The sequence below is a fragment of the Pseudopodoces humilis genome, chromosome 20 (genome assembly GCF_049639895.1).
Source record: "Pseudopodoces humilis isolate 2021_Gansu_Grassland_sample_001 chromosome 20, ASM4963989v1, whole genome shotgun sequence".
Taxonomy (NCBI): domain Eukaryota; kingdom Metazoa; phylum Chordata; class Aves; order Passeriformes; family Paridae; genus Pseudopodoces; species Pseudopodoces humilis.
The window spans coordinates 1,655,011-1,678,245 of NC_142219.1; the positions used below are offsets into that span (position 1 = coordinate 1,655,011).

General features: G+C 46.4%; 2 protein-coding genes across 4 annotated transcripts in view; one reads left to right on the forward strand and one right to left on the reverse strand.

Moving 5' to 3' along the window:
• Positions 1 to 10,965, reverse strand: part of AACS (acetoacetyl-CoA synthetase) — a 37,649-nt gene extending 26,684 nt beyond the window's left edge. The window contains exons 1-5 of one of the 2 annotated variants that reach the window (XM_088065205.1): positions 10,862 to 10,965; positions 10,679 to 10,831; positions 7,459 to 7,562; positions 4,360 to 4,480; positions 1,374 to 1,487 (exon numbers count right to left, since the gene is read on the reverse strand). In XM_088065205.1, coding sequence (XP_087921331.1) covers positions 1,374 to 1,487; positions 4,360 to 4,480; positions 7,459 to 7,562; positions 10,679 to 10,796 — 457 coding nt within the window. In that variant the 5' untranslated portion in view covers positions 10,797 to 10,831; positions 10,862 to 10,965. Of the gene's footprint in view, positions 1 to 1,373; positions 1,488 to 4,359; positions 4,481 to 7,458; positions 7,563 to 10,678 lie in introns of both variants that reach the window. The other variant, XM_005524220.3, reaches the window with a different exon arrangement.
• A 5,462-nt stretch (positions 10,966 to 16,427) lies between these two features.
• On the forward strand, positions 16,428 to 23,122 carry BRI3BP (BRI3 binding protein). Of its 2 annotated transcripts, XR_015774234.1 has the most exons (4): positions 16,428 to 16,635; positions 17,502 to 17,604; positions 18,252 to 21,760; positions 21,806 to 23,122. XR_015774234.1 is itself a non-coding variant. In XM_005524221.3 (3 exons), exons 1-3 carry the CDS (start codon positions 16,435 to 16,437, stop codon positions 18,668 to 18,670), a joined length of 723 nt encoding a protein of 240 aa, XP_005524278.1. In that variant the 5' UTR covers positions 16,428 to 16,434; the 3' UTR covers positions 18,671 to 23,122. The 2 variants fall into 2 exon arrangements, 1 of the variants encoding a protein (XP_005524278.1); XM_005524221.3 differs by having other exon boundaries at positions 18,252 to 23,122.
• The last annotated feature ends 113 nt before the right edge of the window (positions 23,123 to 23,235 follow it).

Consider the following 23,235-nt stretch of genomic DNA (forward strand, 5'->3'; position numbering starts at 1 on the left):
AAAGGAATTGTTACTAAAATTGTAATTGCATTATTAGCAGCACAGGCTACAGCTGTACATATTTCAAGACCATGTTTCCTCCAGCCACAGAGTACATTTTTCCCCGCTGTTGCTGCTCAAGAAACAATCAGGTACGAATATGACAGCATTAAGATTGAAAACTGAGATAAAATTAGAGCATCTTCATTCAGACAAACCTTCTCAACTTCACTGCATGGTTCATACCTAATTAAGGATTTAGCTTTAATTCTGTGTTAAAAACCAAGCCACCAGCTGTGATAATTTCATGTTTGGCTGCCAGTTCCAGAGCATACTCATACCATAAGCAAGAAATGAGCTCTACTGAGTAGATTTACATTTCCAGGTCATAGTTGTGGGTTTAAAATTTGGTTTTTGAGACACAGGTTTAAGTTTGTAGCATGCAGAAAACACATCAAGAGTTTCATCACTGTGGGTTTGCATCATGTAAGAATTTACACACACTTATTTAGGATAATGGCCAAGTGTTGCTCAAAGAACATGGGATTCCAGCAGTACAATGATACAAACACCAGAACTGCCAGGTAGGAGCCAAGGAGTTTCCAGGATATTGCAGGTCTGACTTGCACTACTCTGACAAATTAAAGAATATCACAGAGCACAAAACAGAGGTGAAGCAGCTCAGCTGGAAGATCAAACCCAGCAATTTAAAAATATATGAAACTCCTTTCCAAGCCTGGACTGCACACTGGACAAGCTGTTCACAGGACAAAAACCTGTTTATACAGAAAAACACACATGACAGTCTCTTGACAGGAAATACTGCCGCAGATGTGGTAAGCTGCTGAAAGGATCACAGGGTTCTAACTCCAATCTCTGCACTGCTGACTTGAAGAGTTACTGCCCAGCAGCTGCTCACTGGCACATTCTGGTGGCAGGACAAGTTCTCTCCTGCACACCTGCAGCTCAGAGCTGGCTTACCTGGGGCCACAGGGTCAGCAGCTGCCAGTGCCACCAGGACAACCAGCCTTGGACTACCATTTCCAGAGTGTCCCACATCAATCTCCCAGACCTTGTGACTCAAGGCTCAGCTAGAGGCACAGTCTCCATCACCTCTGCTGCCACAGAATTTCTGAAGCACACCTTGGTGAATAAAGCATTTTCCTTCCCCTTTCAGTGCTAGAGAACCTGCAGGTTAATCCAGGTTCCTTCCCTCTAGAAATGCATTTCCTACAAGTGTAAATACAGCAGCACAAGAGCCTTCTCTTTAGAATGTTTATGTGAATTTTTCTGTGAAACACTGTTTCACAGTCATGTCCCTGTAATTCTGACTACTCACTCGCACGTTTCAGAAAAAAAAATCCCACCTCCTGTCCCTTGAAAAAATTACTCACCCACAACTCTGTCTCCTACTTTTATTCCCATCTTCCTCATGGCTGCAGCATACAAAGCTACAGCTTGTCTCAGTTCTTCAAAAGTAACTTTCAGGATTTCTTCTTTGCCTTCCCCTGAGGAAAGAAAATGACAGCAATCTGTCAAAAAACAGGCATTGCAACAAGAGTCTAGTACAAACAACTAATCCTAGAAGGACAGAAAGCAGTTCTGAGAGAACAGCTTCTACTAATATTTATATTTTTGCTTTTGAAGTTCCTCTTATGCTGCACCAAGACCTCTTCTTTTTAATGGGAATAGAATATTAACCAGTGGTATTTATTCAAAAGGCATGAGGGCATTTATAAAGATAAACACATCTGCAGAAACACAAACTATTCACTGGAGAAAGGTGAGCTCTCAAGGAGGATTTGTGGTAAACAGATTGCACTCACAAAGGCTAATTTCTAACATGGTAAGAACCTCATTTTCCCTTTTTGCTCAGTTTTCTCCTCGGGTCTAGGAAGCAGCACCAGCTTCCAAGTTCAGGTTTTATTACAGCAAGTCAGTGACTAGGAAATCATTCACGTCCAGGCCTGACTTCTGATGTGCTTTTGGAACATCTGCCTTTGCCAACGTAGCAGAAAACAAACAAACTGAACTGGACTCAATTCACCTCTGACAGGATCTGCAGGGTGTTTTCCCTATTGTATAGAAAGTCAGGTGTTATATAAGCTGTTAATAAATCACTCGTGAAACAAAACAAACAAACCAACCTAAATGTTATGAAAGCAAAAATCTGTCCCCTTCAAGTCCCTTCCTGCATTTGCTCAGTGTGACTGCTGCAAATGTGTGGCCTGTCCTATTTCCAGTGTCCAGCACTTCTCATGAGGACACACATGCCAAGGATGCCACAGGAAAGGTGAGTGCACGCCTGCTCCTTTCAGAACAGCTGCCCTCAGTCCGACTGCCTTCAGCAGGGAATGGTATTTTTTACTCTTCTGCCTTCTTAGACCTTCACACCGATAAATCTGGACTTGCACAGAGCAAGGGAGCAGGTCATGATATAAAATAACCCAAGTCCTTTTTACATGTAGCTCAGAAGCTGAGCAGGGACTGCCAACAGAGCCTGGGTTCCCACAGAGCAACAGGAAATGAGACAATGATCTTGCTCCATGATTAAAGCCCAAGGAGAAGGGAATCACAAAAAAATATTCACCCTGGGAGCCCACAACAAGTGAAACTGTTTAGGAAAGTTACATTTACATTCCTATGCCCTGTGACATCCACAAGGCTCCCACAGAATCATCCCCAGTGAACACAAACCTGACCCAGGCCCCCAAACCACCACTCTGACCTTGCAGCAGGGAGTTATCAAAAAATACTCTGACTTAAGAGGTCTTAAGAAGATTAAACACAGCAGAAGGTCACAAAAGAAATGCAGGTGGAAGTCTGCTCACCACAGAGGAGACAACTGTTCATTCCAGCATTCTTACAATAATCAACTAGGAAATAATTTTGTTCCTTTTGCTATCACCGCCAGTGAATGTGTGACAAAGCAGTCTCTGATACACCCATGACTTCCTAACAAAAAGACCTACAGAACAATGTAATCCCATGTCAAACCAAGCAATTCACTGAATTGATAATAATTCCTGTGATAATCTGAAGTGACAATATTTAATTCCACTTTCTCAAGTCACATGTTTAGCTTTTAACACTAACAAATCCATCACATCAATTCTCCATACATTTAGAGTTGACTTATTAATCAATGTCTGGCATTCAGGTACCAGATGCACTCAACTACACTGAATTTTTTTCCTCCACTAAATAATACATAAGAAATTATCTCAAACTCTGAAAGTGATGACTCCAATTACTTTAAAGCCAGCTTTTGGTTACAAGCCTCATTTCCATCAGACTTTACCAGATCAATTCTTACTCCACCAAAACTGGGTCACAGATTTCACCATCCTCTTTGAACTGGTAGTTGATTTTAACATACATGAGATCAGGTTTCAGTACCTCTAACCCGTGAAATGCAACTGGTATTTCTCCAGCAATAAGCTTGCAGGTGATTGCCTCACACAGCTGTTTAAAAACAGTTTATTTGTAACTCAAAAACGGAATCCCACGTTGCTGATTTTTAACATCTACACAATCAATGCAGATTTCTGCACTGTTTTCTCTACTGAGGAGCTGCAAGGCTTCATTGATGAGATATGAAGAAGCATCACTGCTTGGTCAGTCTCATGATAAGGATTAGGCCCAGCAGAAGAGAAGCCCCGAATGCAGCTCCCTCACACACCTGCACAGAAGCTAATCCCACCCTACAGAGATCAGAGCTGGTTTTCAAAGTTACCAAAGTCAGCAGACAAAAAAAAAAAGTCCCTTTTCTGTGTCTTATCATGACCATCCTTATGAGCATATACAGATTTTACTAGACTCAAATCCTCAGCGTAACAAAAATTAAGACTGAGATTTAGCGCTCCAGAGAAGTAAAATTCCAAGTCTTCCAGGCACATAACTTGTTTCTGTGGTGCCAAAAGCAGAGCTAATTTCTGCCAAAACCCTCTGTAGTTCTCAGTATTCCTAAAATAAAAGGCATAGGAAGAGGGTGGGAAGGACATTATCAAGATAGAGTGCCAAAATACTTCCTGAAGGCAAGCAGTAGGTGAGTGTCTATGACAAATGTGAAATAGTATCTCAAATACCAAGTGATGTTAAACACAGCATGACCTCACTACCTTAATGCAGCTGAACACATTCTAAAAAAACTCCATTTAGCTTGCCAAGGATTTCCTGTATCTATATTCCCAGAGCACGTTTTGCTTGGTTTTTGGGGTTTTTCTCAGAGCTGTATCACAGATTGTGCAGCATTACTGACTTTATTACCCTTTTTTCTCTCCTCATCCAAACCAGTTTATTTCCATTTTCACCATGGAATGATAAATAAGGCCCAGTCCTGAGAACAGCAAATAAACACAAGGCATTAATTGTCCTTACTTGCTGCATACAGTGCAACCTTGTCATTGTCCTTGTGCTTCAGGAGATTCTCTGCATAGTTCAGTCGGCTGCCCCTGAACCACTCCGGGACATCTGCGATACTTTTGGATGTATCCACCACCTGAAAGAAATACATCAGAACTGTAATAGAATTGCTTTTTCACTGCGCTCTACAGAAGTCAGCTCATCAGTTCTGAGCTCTCTGCAGACTCTGTTAGGCAAGAAACACTTCTCCCAGCTTACAGACACTGATCCTGCAAGGAGAGGCCTGGAAAGTTTAATTATTTGTCAACTGTCACAAGCAAACACGTCATTACAACAAAACCAGGGAAAGTTCCTTCCTGGCAGTTCTACCTTTGGACCAGCCTTTAATACCCAAGTAAAACAAACCATTGTGACTACACCCAGAGCAGGAGAGCCACACAGACCTCAGGAACACCCCAAACAGGGACTGAGCACCAGCACAACTCTGTGCCAGCCCAGCCTCCCTCTTTGGAAGGTGCGAGCATCCTCTCTTCCCCACCACAAGTGACAGAGACCAACAGCAGGAACTCACACAGTGGTAATTCAAAATAATTAATTGTATGGTCAAATGTAACTGGAGAAGTTCCAGCTTTTTATTCAGGTTCTCAACTTTTTCAGGATTAACAGGCTCCAACAACCTAATAAACGTGTATTAAATAACTCCTCACTTAGGACTAAGACATGCAAAGAATTGAAAAATGCAATGAAAACTCATCAAAAATAGAGTCAGCTGAAACAACTTCCCCCATCTTCAACTAAATAAGCCTCAAAGTATTAAAATATCCCATCGTAAGTCATAGTTTAGACAAACTTTAATAATGCTGATAGGTAAAGAGCCCCTTAGCATTAGCCAGAGGCCTAAATTCCTTCCAATATGTCCCTCTGCTTAGTGATTCAGCTGCTCAGCAGCACATTTATTTGGAAATCTTTAAATAGAAACTTTATTTTATAGCTGTGTTTTTGAAAGCTTCAGCTTATACCCTCAGGTTCTCTCTCGTGGATTGCACATACATTACAGAAACAGCATTTCTTCAGCTCAAGTGAAAGGCTCTTCTGAAAGCCAAGCAAGCCTCAAAACATATCCCATTCCAGAAAACCCAATGGTTTTGGGCTTTGAGAGCAGTGTACGTATTACTGGAGGCAATCTTAAAATGAACTTTTAACTTAAAACTCATGTGCAAGTGCACTACTGCATTATTTTATTTCAAATATATTTTCTAAAAATGGCAACTTGGATTTCTTTGCTCCTAACAACTGGCAAGAACTGCGTTATAACATTCATATTTTATCAACTCAGGCTGCACAAATTATTTTTATACTAACATGCATTACTGCAGCAATTAGAAGCTGCTCTTAAAACTGACTCATTTCTGACTTCCTCAACTTGAAGAAAAGTGAGCAGAATGTTTTCAACATTTTCCAGGACAAGATCCAACATAACTGTTTTTTTCTGTAGTGGAAAAAAACGTTCACAGAGGTTCTAAGAGCTCCACCAGCACAAGGAGCTGGACTCATACTCCAGTATTTTCTCCCCAGGTAACACCTGGGAGTCCAGGTTAAGCTCAATCTTTGGCAGAGGTACTTTGTTAGATGAACAACCTGATCCCTCCCTTAGAGGCCCCTCCACAGGACCAACAGGTGTCAGGTGCTTCTCATAGCAAAAGGGGAAATTCAGACACATCCTGCATTTAAAAACAGCTGCCTGTAAGTTGACATTCCAATGCCAGGGCTGCCCTGCCAGCACAGCTCTGCACACTGAAGTGCCTCTGTTCATTTCACAAGTGACAGATGTCAACTGCTACAGAGCGACACCAGCACTTCTACATCACATACTTAAAGCCTTTACTAGGATTAAATAAAATCCTGGCTGGTTTTATTCTATGTACACAAGCTTTTATTGTTTTTCTTAGAATGACCTGTGGAAGTAGAAGCTGGTTCACTGCTTGGGAACAAGAGTCAACTCTGTTCCATAAAAAAATTTATTTACCTCAAAACATAATGTTTACTTCCAGCAGACAGCCAGGATTAAGCTGTAAGACACTTCAAATCAAACTTTTCAGCCCTCTAGCTACCACAGACCAGCTCAGTTACTCTGACAGTTCCCAGAGTTTGAGCTAGCATCTACAGAAAATGTAAAGTTTAAGTGCCTATAATGCTCAGACCACACACTTCAAAGCAGGCTAACTTTACACTCTTGCTGCATTCACTCTTCTGAAGGGTGGGTCACATTAAATAAGACACCCGAGCACACAGTCCCATGGCAGGAATAAACCACCTGATCTATCATATCAGTACAGAAATCAGTAAAACAGCAAAGTCAAAAACTTAGCAGTCCCCTCTGCAGGACTGCCAGAACTCAGAAGTCTGGAACAGAGGGACTCCAGGCATTAAGACAAGTACACTCTTCCCTACTAAATCCCAGGAAGGTTCCACTGCATCGAGCTGTTTGAGTAACTAGCCCAACATCCTCCTCAGATGGAAAACCACAGGGTGATGTTGACATCCTACACCAGAACTATATAAGGGCTCCATTTGCAAGATCTGCAGAGTCACCTTTCTTCCAAAGGAACTCCGTCTGGTGTTCCACCTGTGCCTGTGTTCAACCACCACCGTTCCCTCAGAGATATTTCAAGCCTACACCTGACTGCAGAGCTTCCGTAACCAGTTCTAGAAAGCCAGAGTGTAACAGGTGTGCTTATCAGGTAAGCTGACTCAGGAAGGTAAACATGAACTTGACAGAATGCCAGCATTTACAAAACCAGGGTGATATTCCACCAGCATGATCTGAAGGCAGTGCAGTGGCAGACTCCCCATGAGCAGCAAGTCACAGGAATCACAGGAATGACAAGGTGTGCAAGAGCACATGGCCACAAGGACACTACAGCAGAAACCCAAGAGCTTCACTGTCGTGAAGTGTACCAGCAACAGAACACCCAGCACACCAGGAAATTCAGGGCTAGGCTGATTCCTCATATCACTTGCCAGAGTCAAAGATAAGAGGTCAAAAGATTGATTCTAACATCAGTTTATTTCCCCTTTGTGTTGCACTTGCTGTAAGATAAGCACTGAACTTACCTCGTCATAGAGGTGAGAGCAGACGATGTTACTGTACTTCCAGAATTCTGCCCAAAAGTCTGAGTAGGACTCCACTGACCACTGGTATAAATCATCATAGTTGGCTGGAAGTAATAGATATGTGTCAGCATTATGCAAAGAATTACAGGGATCTACACAAACTACAATTAGGGATATCCTGGATAAAGGAAGTCTGTGGTTAAAACAATGAGGAAGATAAATCTGACCACAGATTAGATCACTTCTGCTCAAAGCAAGTGACTATAGAGCCAACAGAGAGCCTACCTGGACACCTGAACAGATGGCATCACCTCACCTGACTGTGTTATGAGCCATTTTCCACCCCAGAGACAGTGACCTTTTCTAGTAACTCCATGCAATATCTACACACACTCCCCTGCCATCAGTGCAACTGAAGATTAAACAAGTCCTGCTTGTTGACACTTCCTATCTATCAACACGATACTTTCACACAGCAAAAGATAAACAACGCTTCCTGACAAGGGACATTTGCTGTAAGGTCCCAGTCTGGGGCCAAAGGCCTCTGAGAGCTCAGTGACACAGAGATTAGAAGCGCTTGTTATCCAGCTGTGGAATCAACATCACTGTCACAGAAGCACAGCTAATTTTCAGTGAATATGAAGTCTGACAGACTGCAGCTCACTTTTTCATGCTGAAACAGCATGAATGAAGTCAAACAAGATGTTTACTAGCTAGATAGTAAACCCACGACCTGTCATTAAAAACATGGAAATTAGCAGTTTAAGTCTTACCTGACAGTGAGACACATGAAGCAACCTGAAGCATGCATAACAGACTGCACAATTCAAACTAAATGCTGAAATTCAGTGTAGAACAGTTCTAGGTATGAATAACTGAAGTAAATTCCTCATCACAAGCTTGGAAGTTACATTTCCTCATCAGGTCCACAGTACCTGAAGCTGTGCCAGCAACCAATTAAACATTTCTGCCATCACTAAGTTTCCTGCTCTGCCAACTGCTCCCTTTTCAATGCTTTCAGCTAAACCAAAGGCATTTTCACCAATTATCTCTGGTTTTTCAGCCTATTATCCAGCCAATTGCTGCAAAAGTCATCTTTGCAACCCCTCTTCTACAAGGACATCTTCCAGCTTTCTAAAAGAAAAGCATTCAAAACCACCTCTGCACTGTTACTCACACTTAGCCACTACTTAACTGTTTCCCTACCCAGTCTGTCCCTTCCACATCTTACTCCCACATCAATCCTCTCCATCAAAATTAGATTATCCTCTAAGTATTATTGATAGGCAAAGACTCATCACCATAACACAGATTTTATCTACACATGGCCTAAATCCCAGCCTCTACACACCCTTTTTACACTCCAAGGTTACTCATCACATCAGCTACACAGAGGTAAGACTTGACACAAGAAGAATTCAAGTTTCCACCTCCTCCTTCAAAACCCAATTGGGCTACCTGCTCCACATCATTTGATACGTGCAAGAAGCTACAGGTTTCTAATTTTTCTAACTAATTTAGCTTCTTACAGCATGAACAGTTTGTTCTGGTTTGTCCATACAGTTTGTTCCAAATAAGCTTCAGCATGCAAGTCCTTCAGGGCACAGGCAGCAGTCAAACACTGCATTTTGTTACTACATTTCCAGGGCACAGCAGAGCCCATTGTCTAAGGGACTGTACTGCCCTCAGCTCTCCTCAGAGAGGTCACATCTTAATGCTACAGAAAGCATCCATTCTTTGTTGTGAACAGCACTCACGCCAATGAGCACCAGCACAAACCTAATGGAAGCTGACAACAGCTTCTAGACATACACAGGAATCCACCTTCCAATAGAGAAAGACACTGCCAAGTGGGATGAAGAGAGTTCTAGTTGTTTCAGCCATAAACACAGGCAGCCCATCTGAAATTGCACCTGCTCTTGATCATATGGGTACCAGTTACATCATTCCACTCAGGAGTTGCCTAAAACTCTGGATTAACTTTCTTCTCATCCAGCAGGAGAGTTCAGACACTACACACCTGGATTTCAATGGGAAATCACCAGTAGTCAAAAATAATGACCAGGCTTATCCACACAGTAATCAAGGTGAGTAATTGTTTCCTAGACATAAGCTGCCAGAAGCACTATTGACACTGCCACCACTCCAGAACGTGTCTGCTCATACCACTGACACCAATAGTGGACTGACAAACTTCCAAGCCACTTGCCAAAACTACTCCTTTCACCCTCCATCAGATAAATGATTACAGCAAAGCTACACAAGCAACTTGGGCCCCAAATACTTAGTGAGAACGATTTCAAATGAATTAATCAGAACTGAAGGGTTTGACCTCCACATGCACTGCGGTTTACCCTGTCCACGATGTAGCTGAGCACCACTGACTCCCAAAAGCCTGGAATCATGGAAACCTACAGGCAGCAGGTATGGAAAAAACAACACTCTGAGTTGAAACACCTCTGGACACCAAACCCCTGCTTAAAGCAGGTCTCATTTCCGAGACAACAGGTTGTTCCCAAGTCAAAGAACCACACACCTCTTCACAGCCACACAGGTAATTCTGAACAAGCACAAAGTAGGGATTGCAGTTCAAGGGCTGTGGCAGATGCACAGCAAAACCTCCTTCCCTTCCACCACTGAACAAGTTCATGCATCACCATCATTCACCTGCCAGTGTACCTGAACATTACAAAACACATACTCTTCATAATGAAACACGAGCACGACCATAACTCCACTCTCACACGCCTCCGCTGCTGAAGTATCAGGCTAAGGCTCACAGTGACCCCAGCCATGGCGACACTGATCCCCGCCTTCCCCCATCCCTTTAAAACACCAAGTCACTCCAGCGCCGCTCCCAGACCTCCCCGCACACCGGGAGCCCGGGCAGGTAGCGCTGCCTGGGCTGACATCCAGCCGCAGCAGCGGGCACAGATAAGGCTGTTTGCCTTTCCCATCTGTACATAGCTTCACACCAGCGGAAGCCGCCCCGGAGGCCTCTGGCCGAGGCTCAAGCAGAGCATCCCACCCGCAGCTCTGTGCCCACTGCCCCAGGGGGTGTCCGGGCACGCAGGACGACTGAGACCCGAGCGGCACACGGATGAACCTCACACCTGCCGCGGGCCCACCCTGAAACCATCCCAGGGAGGCAGCGCCTGCCAGCCCCCACAGCCCGAGCACGGCCCCGGGAAGCGCCCGCCTGCCCCCGCCTAGCGCTCACCCAGGCGGAGCCCACAGCTGCTAGCCACGGCGGCGCGGAACCGGTCCATATGGGTGTTGCGCTTCGTGTCAGGCTCCCACATCACCTGCGACTCCATGATCTCGGGCTCCCGGGACATGGCTGCGGCAGCAGAGCGAGGCGAGCACCGTCCGTCCCGCACAGCCCAAACCCGCACAGCCCAAACCCGCACAGCCCAAACCCGCACAGCCTTCACCGTGCCCCGGCGCTGACTGCGGCCCCTCCTCCGCGCGCACGCTTTTAAAGGCGCTGCCGGTCGTATCACTCCGTAGCCTTCCGCTGCAGAGAAAAGTGCGGGGCGGTGCGCCCCGCCCCGGCAGCCGAGGGGGCGGTGGGGACACGGGGGACCGGGGACCGGGGCTGGGCGGGGAGGGGACGGCCCCGGGAGCGCGGGGTCAGCCGAGCCGGCGGCCCCGGGAGCGCGGGGAGGGCGCGGGCGCTGCGGGATGAATGGGAGAGAGGCCGCGCCGTCCCTGTCACCTCTAAAGGTCACCAGACACCGCGTCGGCACCGGGAGGAACCATCGCTTTGCGCTTTTCACCGGATCTCCGCAAAATCACCGCCGCTCTGGTTATTTATTTGTTCCCCAAGGAGGCCTGAAGAAGTACCAACAAGTGTCTTTGACCCAAAAATGAGGCAAGAAACGCGTTTCTCCGTGGCCTCGCCATTCAACCTGCGTTTGTGTAACACCCTCAGCCTACACAGCTTCCCCCTCGGATTAAAATTTATTCTTGCTTCCCTGCTTTCTAAATGAGGGCTCTGCTGGTCACCATCGGGATTTTGCAGCAAATGATTTCAGCTGGGAATTGGTGGTAATAAAGCGCTCAACAATGTGCATGATCTTTAAGGGTCTTTTAGAACCTAAACGACTCCACGATTCACGGTGTATCCATGCTGCTTATGTAACTTATTTTCAAGGTCATGGTTTTGCTTCTAATTCACGGAAACCTCAAAAGTGAGAATTTGATGGGGAATTATGCAGGCGTACTGTATATGAAAGCAAAATACGTGTTGTAGATTGCATGCTTGCTCTACGCGTAATTTGAATTTTTGTGCTACCAGAATACAACTCCTGTATTAAATCTGAGGGCCGTGGAAACATGATTTAAACAATCCACAGTTTTTATTTGCCTCGAGACAGACCTTAAATCTGGCATATTTTTAAATAAGTCTCCCCAGAGCTTAAGGGCCTCGGGGAGGTGGAGGTGGAACGGGGATATGTTATCTGCCCAATGTGCCTCCCTTGCCTTGGCAGCGCTCAGAGGTCAGTGGAAGTGTGAAATCCATGGCCAGACACCTGCCAAACACAGAGATAAGGGAGAAGGCAGGACGGGAGCTGCAGTGTCCAGGTCCCAGAGGGTTCAATGGCCTTGGGATCCGCAGCCTGTGGTGGGGAAAGTGCCTGAAGAATCCATCTTCCTGCGACCTGCAGAAGAGATAACTGATGTTGGTTGTCTGCGTGTCGTGTACCAGTGGATGTCCCTACACAGGTTAACGCTCTGGTAGTGTCATAAACACCTTCACAACCCAAAAGTGGCAGGAGGGTTTTGCCTCCCACACCAGCACAGACCTCAAACCTCTGGGCAGCCCCTCTGCACCATTTACCCCCGGCGATGAACAGCCTGCCCTGCTCTGGGGTGAGCTGAGGGCCGGCTGTGGGACAGGTCAAGAATTACACCTGGTGGATGATGCTATCTATGGTTGTGGTGCTCCTTTCCAGGACTGGAAGCAAAGCTGTAATTTCTCATTTTTACTGAGACCACCCCATGTACAGAGGGGGCCGCAGCTCAGGAAGGTGAGGCCACCTACTGACCCCTGTCCTGTGCCCAGTTCTGGGCCTCTCAGTCCAGGAAGGACAGGATGGGAGCTGGGGAAGGGGCTGGAGCCCCAGGAGGGGCTGAGGGAGCTGGGAAAGGGGCTCAGCCTGGAGAAAAGGAGGCTCAGGGGGCCCTTGTGGCTCTGTACAGCTCCCTGACAGGCGGGGACAGCCGGGGGATCGGGCTCTGCTGCCATGGAACAGGGACAGCAGAGGGAACGGCCTCAGGCTGTCCCAGGAAACATGTTTAGGTTGGACATTAAGAAGAATTTCTTCCCAGAAACAATATTTAGATACTAGGATGTACTTCCCAGCGAGATGGTGGAATCCCCGTCCCTGGCGGTGTTTAAGGAAAGGTTTGACACGGCACCGAGGACTCAGGTCTGGCTGACAAGGCGGTGTTGGGTGGCAGGCTGGCCCCGATGGCCGCAGCAGCCTCTCCCACCGGAGCGATGCCGTGACTCGGTGACTCGGTGGCTCCGTGCCCCGCCCGCCGCCACCGCGCCCCTCAGGGCCGGGCGGGCCCGCGCTGCGGACGGATCCCGCGCGGGCACGGCGGCCGTGACGCCGCCGCGTCTGATTGGCTGCGGCGCGCCTGGCCCCACATCAGCCCAGAGCCCGCTCTCCTCGCGGCCGGGCCGACGGGGGAAGAGCCGACGCCAGCAGGGACCAATCGGCGCAGAGGTTTCTCAAGCCCCTCTCCCTGCCGGCCAATGAGCGGCCGGCTCAGGGGGAGGTGTGCCCAATCAGAGGAGCGCTCTCATGCCGCTCGGCGGGAGGGGCGGGGGTCCCTCCGTGGCTCCCCTCAGCGATGCCGAAATTGCCCGGTTTAGGATAAAAAAGCACAGAATCACTGAATCAGTTCGGCTGGAAAAGACGTCTGAAGCCATCGATTCCAGCCTGTGACTCACCACCACCCTATCAACCACACCATGGCACTGAGCGCCTCATGCAACCTTTCCTTAAACACCTCCAGGGCCGGTCATTCCACCCCCTTCCTGAGCAGGCCATTCTAATGTCTAAAACACCCTTTCTGCAAAGCGTTTCCTCCTAAAAGCAGCACCGAAACTGCCGCTTTCTGCCACCCAAAGCAACCTCTAGTCCTAAAAAGAAAATGAGCAGCTGTATCATCTGAGAAGGGACCCAAAAACCCTCTTGCTGAGCTGAAAAAGGTGTAATTTGGAAAGGACTGACCCAGTTACAGCTCAGGGAGGAAGGGGTATGATGGATTTGCTGATAAAATTGGGCTTTCAGGAAGGCCTGATAGCACTTTCTCACTTATTAGCAGCAGTTTTATTATCATATCCTCACTTAAGAGCAGGTTATGCATCATTGTTCCCTGCCTTCATTCCAGTTTTCCCTTATCCAAAGCAGTTTTTCCCTCTTTCAAAAGTGACTTTGGAAAAACGGGAAGTAAAAAGAGGAAAATTAAGCAAACCTTTAATGAGATAATGGGCATTAAGAGGACTGCAGTGACTATTGCAATTAGTTTGGAGACTAGATTAGGATAGCCAGAGGAAAATAGCCTGAATGAGATTAACTGGAACTGTCCATTTTCAAATCTTTTTAAGCCTTGCCTTATGCCTGCTAATAGTAATAATAGGGTACAAATGAAATCATGTTTTCTGCCTCAGATTAGATTAGGGGCTGTTCAAAAGATGCTTCAGAGCTGATGAGCAGCAATAATGCTGCTGATATCCCGTTGTGGGCTCTGAGGTAACCTGGAGTCACCTGTAAGACTAAATTGACTGGTGAAATGCCTGGATCTATGACATAAAAGTTTTGTAATAATACCTCAGGGCGATCTCTGCAATATGCCGAGGCCTGACCATGATCCATTGAACCAGCTGGATTAGGAAATCTAAAGATTTTGGAAAGTTTTTTGTTAATCCTATATTCAGAGCATCAGCCAGCGGGTTAATGAGTCTGGATAAGAATAATAAACTTCTGACTCATTTGATGAACATGATCTCTGCAACCTCTATATGGTGTTAGGAGTACAAGTAACCAGAATCAAAATCAAAGGTGTTTGCAGAAAAAGAAATAAAAGGAAAAGAAGAAGGAAAAAGGGGGAAAAAAATAAAAAGAAGAAAAGAAACACATTGCAAGAAAAATCTCATGGGGAGGACATTAAGGAAAAAAGGTCTAAAATGACAAATGGTCATGAAGATGACAGACTGAGGCTATGAGATGAAGTAAAGATGGGAATATAACAGTGAGTGAGGTTAAAAACTAGTCCACAGTAACATCAACTGGCTTTCTTTAAGGCCATGCCACTTTTTTGAGCATAATGGTGACTTTCAAAGAGAGAACCCTGCGATCTGCTCAAACTCAGACACCTAGAAGCCCCCAGTTTTTCTCCAAACACTGTTCAAATTGTTGTTAAATCCCTATCTCTGAGTAAGACAACTTCCCCAGTTTTTAGCGCATACGAGGAAACAGAGAAGCACATTCATGCTTCTTCTGTACAGTGAGACCCTCACCAGAGGACCTTTCTAGAAACCTCCCAGCTCTCCTCACCAAGAAGCTCAGCGTGCCTGAGATCTGTATTTCATGCCATGACGCAATGTATTCTTTGAGCGGACGCTATTTCGTTTATTTAAACGAAGAGGGTGAAATACCACGTCATTTCATAAGAGCTGAGCATTGGGAGAGATAAAAGTACCTGAAATAGATTCGTTGAGACAGGTCAGGACATCAGTTAAACATCAGGAAAGTTTCCCAAATTATCCTGATCTTGTGCAAAGCCCAGAGCGCAGGCCCTCAAAGGAAGCCACTGCCACGAGCTCCAGAACTCTGTGAAGAACAGATGGGAAGAAACAACAGGCACTTTAAAGAAGGGATTTTGAAGGGATTCCACCACGGAAATTCACACAGAGAAACAGGAACGTTCCCAAATTTGCACAAACAAGACCCACTGAACTATAAACAGCACAAGGGGGCACAGAGAAGGCTGTGAGAACTGGGAGTAAATCAAGGAATTATACCAGGCACAGAAACATGGCAGTCTCATGACTGTTAATTATCACCAAGGTTTTTTTTGTATCATGAGGCTCTTTACATGCAAAAAATGCCCCAGAAGCTGACATTTAGTGTGTGCTCAGAGCATAAGCAGAAGGTGGAATTGAGGGCGTATAAGCAGAAACCTCGTAAGAACCTCAAAAATACCTGTCATCAGTTACCATCCTGTTCTGGAAGAGGATGAGGCTTCAGAGTGTACACAGGTATCAAGAGATCAGCAAATCTTAAATGAAAGCACCCTTTATAAATATATAAAGCATCTATATCCCACTGAAGTCGAATCCTAAGTACCTTCCTGGATGTGGGCCCAACCCTTCCAGGGCCAAACAGAAAACAATGCTGAAAGGTCTAGGCCATTCTGCTAAATATGAAAATAAGTGCTTTGGCCAGACTAAAACTGGGAAAAAGGCCATAGCAGAAGTGTCTATATTCTAAACATATACTCAGCTACCAGGCTTAGGCTGAGCCACACGGTTTAAACATCAATGGACTATTAAATCAGCTGCGGCAGTCTCTCCTCATAAGAGATACTCCAAACCCCAAATCATCTTTGTGGCCCGTGCTGGACCTTGTCCAGCAGCTTTATCTCGTACCCCGGAGCCCCGAGCTGGGCACAGCACTGCAGCCGCGGCCTCTCCAGGGCGGAGCAGAGGGGCAGGACCCGCTGTCCCGGCGGTTCCCCCCGCGGCCTTTCCCGAGCTCCGGGCGCTTTTCCCCTCTCCAGGGCGGAGCAGAGGGGCAGGACCCGCTGTCCCGGCGGTTCCCCCCGCGGCCTTTCCCGAGCTCCGGGCGCTTTTCCCGTGATTTCCCCGGGCGCTCGGGAGCCCCGCCCGTGAGGGCGGCGTTGCGGGTCGCGGCCGGCGGGGGGCGCTGCGGCGGCGGCGGGCTCGGCGGGGCGGCCATGGCGGCGGCGCGGCGGGTGCAGCTCCGGGGGCTGCTGCTGCTGCTGCTGCTGCTCCTGCTCGGCGCGGCGGGGCCCGGCGTTCGGGCCGCACGGGGCCGCGGTGCCGACCGCCAGAACAGCCTCCGCCGCGCCGCCAGCGGCCTCTACCAGGGCGTCAGCGGCCTCTTCGGCGAGGACAACGTGCGGGCCCTGCAGAAGGTGAGGCGCCAGTTGCTGCTCGCCCCCCCCCGCCCCATCCTCCCTTCCCTCTCCCGCGCTTCCTTCGCTGCTTCTCCCTCCTCCTCGGTGCTCCGGCGGTGAACGGGCCGCTCTCGGGCCGTGCCCCCGTCGCCCCCCGGTGCGGGATCGCTGCCGGAGCGGCCGTGGCCTCGTCCCGGTGCGGGGCGGCCGGAGCGCTGCTTTGGGGAGGAAAGCGGGAGGCCAGGCTTGCGGCACGCTGGGGAAAAATAGCAGCTCAAAGCTTAAATAAAGGTGGTTTTAGGTGGGGGAGACGGCCAGGGCCGCTCGCTGGCGGTGAGGAGCCCTCCTGCTGAAATCCGGTCTGTCTGCATCAGCAGAGCATCCTGTGCTTGTAGGGCCATCGGAACTTGCAGGAAAGCAGGCGTGAGGGAGCTGTACATTCCTCTGATCCTGCTTTCCTCAGGCAGTAGGAAGAAATAATAATTTTTATTGAATTAACCTTTGAGTACACCTGAGATATTTGCGTGTGATGCTGGGGACATCTCTCAGTTGCTTGATAAAACTAATTCTTTGGTTTGCTTTACCAATTGTGGGTAATAGTGTTTTCTCTGAACTTCAAAACGATAGTAAAGCCAATAAAGTGCATTTTTAAGTCCTGCCAACGTATACATTTACATGCCAAGATACCTACAATAACGATAATTGCAACACATAAATTCATCACAGAGTTAAAAAAAAAATCAGATTTACAATCTTTCCTGTGGGGACTAGGAAATAATCTGCAATTCTTGCTTAATGAATTATAATTCTACTCACGACAAATAAGTCTCAAAGTGTTACTTTAGGAATTGAGGATTTTTTTAATTTTCAATTTTATTTCTCAGTTTTTCTCAAGGTTGACAGAGAGGTTTGTGAATGGGGTGGATGTATTAATGGACACATTCTGGAGAATATGGACTGATTTGTTAGATGTTCTTGGAATTGATGGTAAGTGTGATGCCTGCTCACCCTTGAACTGTCTCAGCCTGTATCAGTGTTTACAAGCAAATGGGAAAACAATTACATTTTATCATGCTGCTTAAACATCCATCAGTGGTGTCTCTCTCTCTGCTTCACATGGCTTTGATTTTCCTGTTAGTATCTTCAAACAAGAAGACTGAACCCCACCATTCCATTTCAGTATGTGTATCTACAGGATGTGTGTAGAACGAATGACAAGTCACACTTGGTTCATCATTAAACGGATTTACACAGCCAGGAACAGTGCAGGGAAATCAATGAGCACTAGAGAAAGGAAAGATGCAGTTGAGAGCCTTTAGAATGTGGCTTGTACAAAGCAGGATCTGTAGCCCCAGTATGAATTTTGACCTCAGGCTCTACAGTGGTTTGTCTTTAAAGAGCCCTTAGGACCTTTCCTGGAATGAATTCAGTCGAATCACTGGAGCTGAGCCAGTGATTTGAAGAAGGTTCATCCAGAAATAGGTGAAACCAGCTTTATCCCTTACTTTAGAAAACACAGCCGTGACCCCACTGCTGTGGGGCTTTGACCCTTTGGAGCTGTGCTCGTGTTTTTGCCCGGTGCCGCCTTCAGCCCACGCTCATTAACATCCTGTACATTTTCCTTTGTTTTTCAGCCTCCAACCTGACTCATTATTTCAGCCCAGCAGCGATTGCCAACAACCCGACCCGCGCCCTCCTGCTGATCGGTGCCATTTTACTGGCCTATTGGTTTTTATCTCTCTTCCTTGGATTCTTCTTCTATCTCCTGCACATGCTGTTTGGCCGCTTCTTCTGGATCGCCAGGGTGGCCCTGTTCACCCTGTCCTGCGTGTACATCCTGCAGAAGTACGAGGGCGACCCGGAGCACGCCGTGCTGCCGCTCTGCTTCGTCGTGGCCGTCTACTTCATGACGGGCCCCGTTGGATTTTACTGGAGAAGAAACAGCAACAGCAGCCTGGAGGAGAAGATGGACCACCTGGATAGTCAGATCAGACTGCTGAACATCCGCCTTTCCAGGGTGATCGAGAACCTGGACAGGGGCAGCGAGCAATGAGCCGGCCCCTCCTGACCACTGTACACCAGCTCCGGAAAATTCCTAAGCACTGTCTCATCCGAAGTTAAAAAGCAACAAAACATCACATGGTAAAAAGTGTGCAAAGTTATAACTTTTCATCATGTCTAAGACTAATTTATCTAGGTTAAACACTCAGCTGTTAGACTTCTAGGAGAGAGAAAAAAACATTTACAAAATTCAGCTGTATATTCAGAGTTTTATCCAGTACTAGAATTTTCTCAGTAGATAAACGCTTACTTTTACAAGCATTTAAAAACATCTTTTGTAAAGTTTTTATAAAAGCAAATTGAGTAGTCTTTCAGATATTGAAGTTGAGTTAAACATATGCAAATTTGACACTTTAACAGTTAAAAAGAAAAAAAAATCTCAAGCTACCAAGCACTTCCATTGAGAAGTAACTGCTGTGGGTCCATATTTTTTCTTCAGGGTTGTGAATGTTTTTTCTGTTTTTGTTGGCTTATTTCATTGCCTTGAAGTTGCCTTTCACAGAGTATCAGATGAGGAATTTTCTGGTATCCAGGCCAAAAAATTCATACCATAGCTTTTAACAGGAGGTGGGAATGAGGGAGAAGGAAGATCTGAAGTCCTGAAATGCCAGTCCAGTGTGAGGAAGCGCACGTGTGGAGTTTTTTCATTGCATTTCATCCCGAGAACTTTAATTTTTTAGTGTCTGGAAGGAAATCTGGTTTAATAAATTGGCACAGGAGGAACATGTAGCGTGACAAATTGTAATTCATATTCGACCTGCATATTGAAGCATTTTCCAAGCTTAATTGCATAGACTAAAACATGATTTTTAATCTCAGGACCCACGTACTTTCTCAGAAAAGGCAGCAGTTAAAACACGTGCAAATGTATTGTTGCTTAAAGCTTTCTCAGGACCAATAAGCGGCAATAAATTATCTTCAGGAAGATCTGGATTTTTTTCTAAAATTATAATAGTTTTATAGGAGCTTTTTGCTTGGAGTCTGTGTCCTCATTAGGTTTTGGGAAAAGCGAGTCACCTTTAAGAGGAGGTTTAGGAAACGGTTCTCTTTCAAAGCGGTGGAGCTTTGGAGCAATTTTATTTTGCAGGATTTCTGTATTTCTTAGAGCTAACGAGCTTGGTAGGGTATCACTGGCTGTGCTGGTTTACTGAAACGCAGTGAAACAAAGGTAACCTCAGGGAAGGAAGTCTGGAATGTGGTTTCACTTGGAAACAGCAGCATCCAAGGACACAGATGTGTGTGGAGGGAGGGGAAGCATCTACCCCCTAGTGATGAGCACAGTTCAGATACCCCGAGGGGTAGGATGGAGCACAGCTGAAGCACTCCATAGGGTCCAAACGAACAACTACATCAAAAAGCGCAACAAAAATTGGTCTGTGATGGGGCCTGGCTACAAAGCAAAGGAATGAGGAGGAGGAGGAGGTTCCCCAGGTGTGCCTGCCAGTGCCAGCTCCGGTGGGACAGGCTGGGGCAGCTGAGCACAGCTTGCTCTTCCACTGGGCGAAGCTTTTGTTGGATGTGATGCTTAACTGAATGTAACTGTGGGGCGAATTTATTTTTCTCTTTCTGCTGAAGTTTAATGTTCTTCTTGAAATGTGTGTGTTACTTGCCTAACCTCTTTGGGTCTGCGTGTGACATTTCCATGGAGGTTATTTTTAAATCCATGTTAATGGCCTTTACTCCTGGTGATCACTTTGGTTCAACACGGTTGAAGTTCATATGCACTTGGCACAGTTGGAATGCATTTTAATTTTTTATGTCACCTGTAAATCCCCCTGCACCCCATTTATTAACAAGTACATGGTTTAGAGTTGTTAAATAACTGGTTATCACAACTTGAAATCTTTCTGGTGAACAGATAGGGACTATGGCAACAAATAGTCGACTTTGTCAAGCTGAAAATGTAAATTACAGTAAATTCCTTTTTCCAGCTAATTTTCCACAGTATTACAGAGTCTTCCCTGTAAACTCAGTCTCCCTGCTGTTGTGCAGAGAGGACTGGGCTAAAACACCAACCTGGAAATTAGGAATTGACTAGTAAAGCTTGTCAGGTCTTGATGTGTTTTGTCAAATTTGAGACCTGAGGACCAAAGTTTGCAAACCTTGCTCGTGTGAGCGGCTCCATCGCCCTCTTAGGACAATGTGCATGAGTCAGTTTGCATAGATTGTATTTTGTGTAGTCCATATTTAACATTGAAGTTAAAAATACTGAGTCATTTATATATTAAGAGTTGTCTATGATAAAGATTTCTTTAAAAGTATTACATAAAAGTTAATTTGGATTATAGTTTCTCCCTGTCTCGCTCTAATCATTTAACTTAGTTTTGTAAAATCAGCCCTCCTTATATTATTGCTCTTCATTTCGATCACCCTGCTGCTTGAAGAATGGTATTTTTATATTTACTTGCATCCCATGTATAGCAAAATGTTATGTGAAAAGCAGTATATATAAAATTGGGTATTTTTAATCAGTATTTTTCCCAGCACTCAGTTTTCACGTTAGTCAAATTCAGAAGTAACAATTTTTTTAAAGCACAATCTAATCTTCAATATATATATATATATATAAATATATATATATAAATATATACTTTAAAAATGCTGTGTATTTTTAAACATGCACTGTAGTGAAAGCGCTTTTGGGGACATGAATGTGGTATTGTATTTAATCTCTTTCAACTTTTGTAAATACCTTTTACAAGTGTTTTCCATACTGGGCCATCTAGTTTATCCATGGAGGTTTTTGCTGTTTTTTAGAAACCCGTGCCAGTGGCTGCGCTGCTTTTGTATCCCCCAGAGACGGGCAGGGCTCTGTGGCACCTGGGGACAAACGGGTGACACCTGGGGGTGGCACGGGACCACCCTCAGCAGGTGACACTGCCCGGGGCAGGGATGGCACGGGACAGCACTCATCGCTCCCGCTTCTTGCCGTGATTTCACGGAGCAGGGGAGCAGCTCTGCCACCGCTGGGGCACAGGTGACACTGGCACAGGTGACACAGGGATAGGTGACACTGGCACAGGTGACACAGGGATAGGTGACACAGGGACAGGTGACACAGGGATAGGTGACACAGGGACAGGTGACACAGGGACAGGTGACACAGGGACAGGTGACGCAGGGACAGGTGACACAGGGATAGGTGACACAGGGATAGGTGACACGGGGACAGGTGACACAGGGATAGGTGACACAGGGATAGGTGACACGGGGACAGGTGACACAGGGATAGGTGACACAGGGATAGGTGACACAGGGATAGGTGACACGGGGATAGGTGACACGGGGATAGGTGACACAGGGATAGGTGACACAGGGATAGGTGACACAGGGATAGGTGACACAGGGACAGGTGACACAGGGATAGGTGACACAGGGATAGGTGACACAGGGACAGGTGACACAGGGATAGGTGACACAGGGATAGGTGACACAGGGATAGGTGACACAGGGACAGCTCCCTGGCTGCTCCCACGGTATGGATCCCGCTCCCAGACCTTCCTACAGCCGCCGGAGAAACCATCTCTGCGTGAGCAGCTGGCACAAGCCCCGAGGACGGGCTTTGGCTGCCCGGGATCGGGAGCTCCCTGCTCTTCCCAAGCTTTTCACCTGCCTGCTTTGGGAGCCAGCCTTTGGAACTGGCGCAGCGTTTGTCCCGTTGTGGCAGAGCGGCTCCTCCGGACGCACACGCCTGTAGATAACCGATGTGTCCTGTGGAATGTGGCGCTTTCCCAGTGGTTTTGGGTGTGTACAAACCTGGTGTAGCTCAGTGCTGTACTTTTGGCGCGTCCTTCACTTCGTGATTTGCTTCTCAAGACTCGTTGCATCGTCGGTGTGGAAAATAGACCAGTATCAACCTTAGCTCTTCGGTGGTGTAGAAGTGTTTAAGTGTGGTTTGCCTCACATACTGATCCGTATTTGGCAGCTAATGGCGTTAAGTGACCATGAGTTCTCTTTGTCTGGGTTGGAAAATAAAAGGTTTTATTGTATCCGCATGTATTTTAAACTTTTTGGATAATTCCATCGACCTGTGATGACAGCACATGTAAAAAACGACCTTTTCCTTTTATTCAGAAGTTATATTTGCTGTGGTAGCACTTGTTGTTGGCACTGATGGTAGTGATTTCACATCCTGTTTTGTACATCAGGTTTCATGATTACGGTGTTTGAGTTTGTACAATTGTTTATGTAAAAATGATTTGGTCTGAAGAGATGCTGTGTATTCACTTCTGATCCTAGACAAGATCCTACTGGTAATACTGTTAAGTAGTTACAACTGTACCAGACTTATTTTTTACAGAGCTTTACATGCCTTTATTTATTCTTTTATCGGACCATCCAAACCATGTACTCTGTAGTTCAGAATTTGTAGACCAGTTTCACAAATCAACTTAAGGTATTGTGGCAAAGCTTCGAATAAATGTTTACTGAGACTTTGCACTGAGCTGCGAGTGCCTGCTGAGGCTGTGAGGGGTGGGATGGGATCCATGGGATGAGGTGGGAGGGTTTGGGTGGGATGGGATGATGGGATGGGATGGGTTGGGATCGGGGGTCCCG

Excerpts from the sequence above, each read along its gene's own strand:
- BRI3BP (XM_005524221.3), top strand. The coding sequence starts at position 16,435 with ATGGCGGCGGCGCGGCGGGTGCAGCTCCGGGGGCTGCTGCTGCTGCTG. Across the intron at positions 16,636-17,501 it reads ACGTGCGGGCCCTGCAGAAG|TTTTTCTCAAGGTTGACAGA; the intron begins GTGAGGCGCCAG and ends TTTATTTCTCAG. Across the intron at positions 17,605-18,251 it reads AGATGTTCTTGGAATTGATG|CCTCCAACCTGACTCATTAT; the intron begins GTAAGTGTGATG and ends TTTGTTTTTCAG.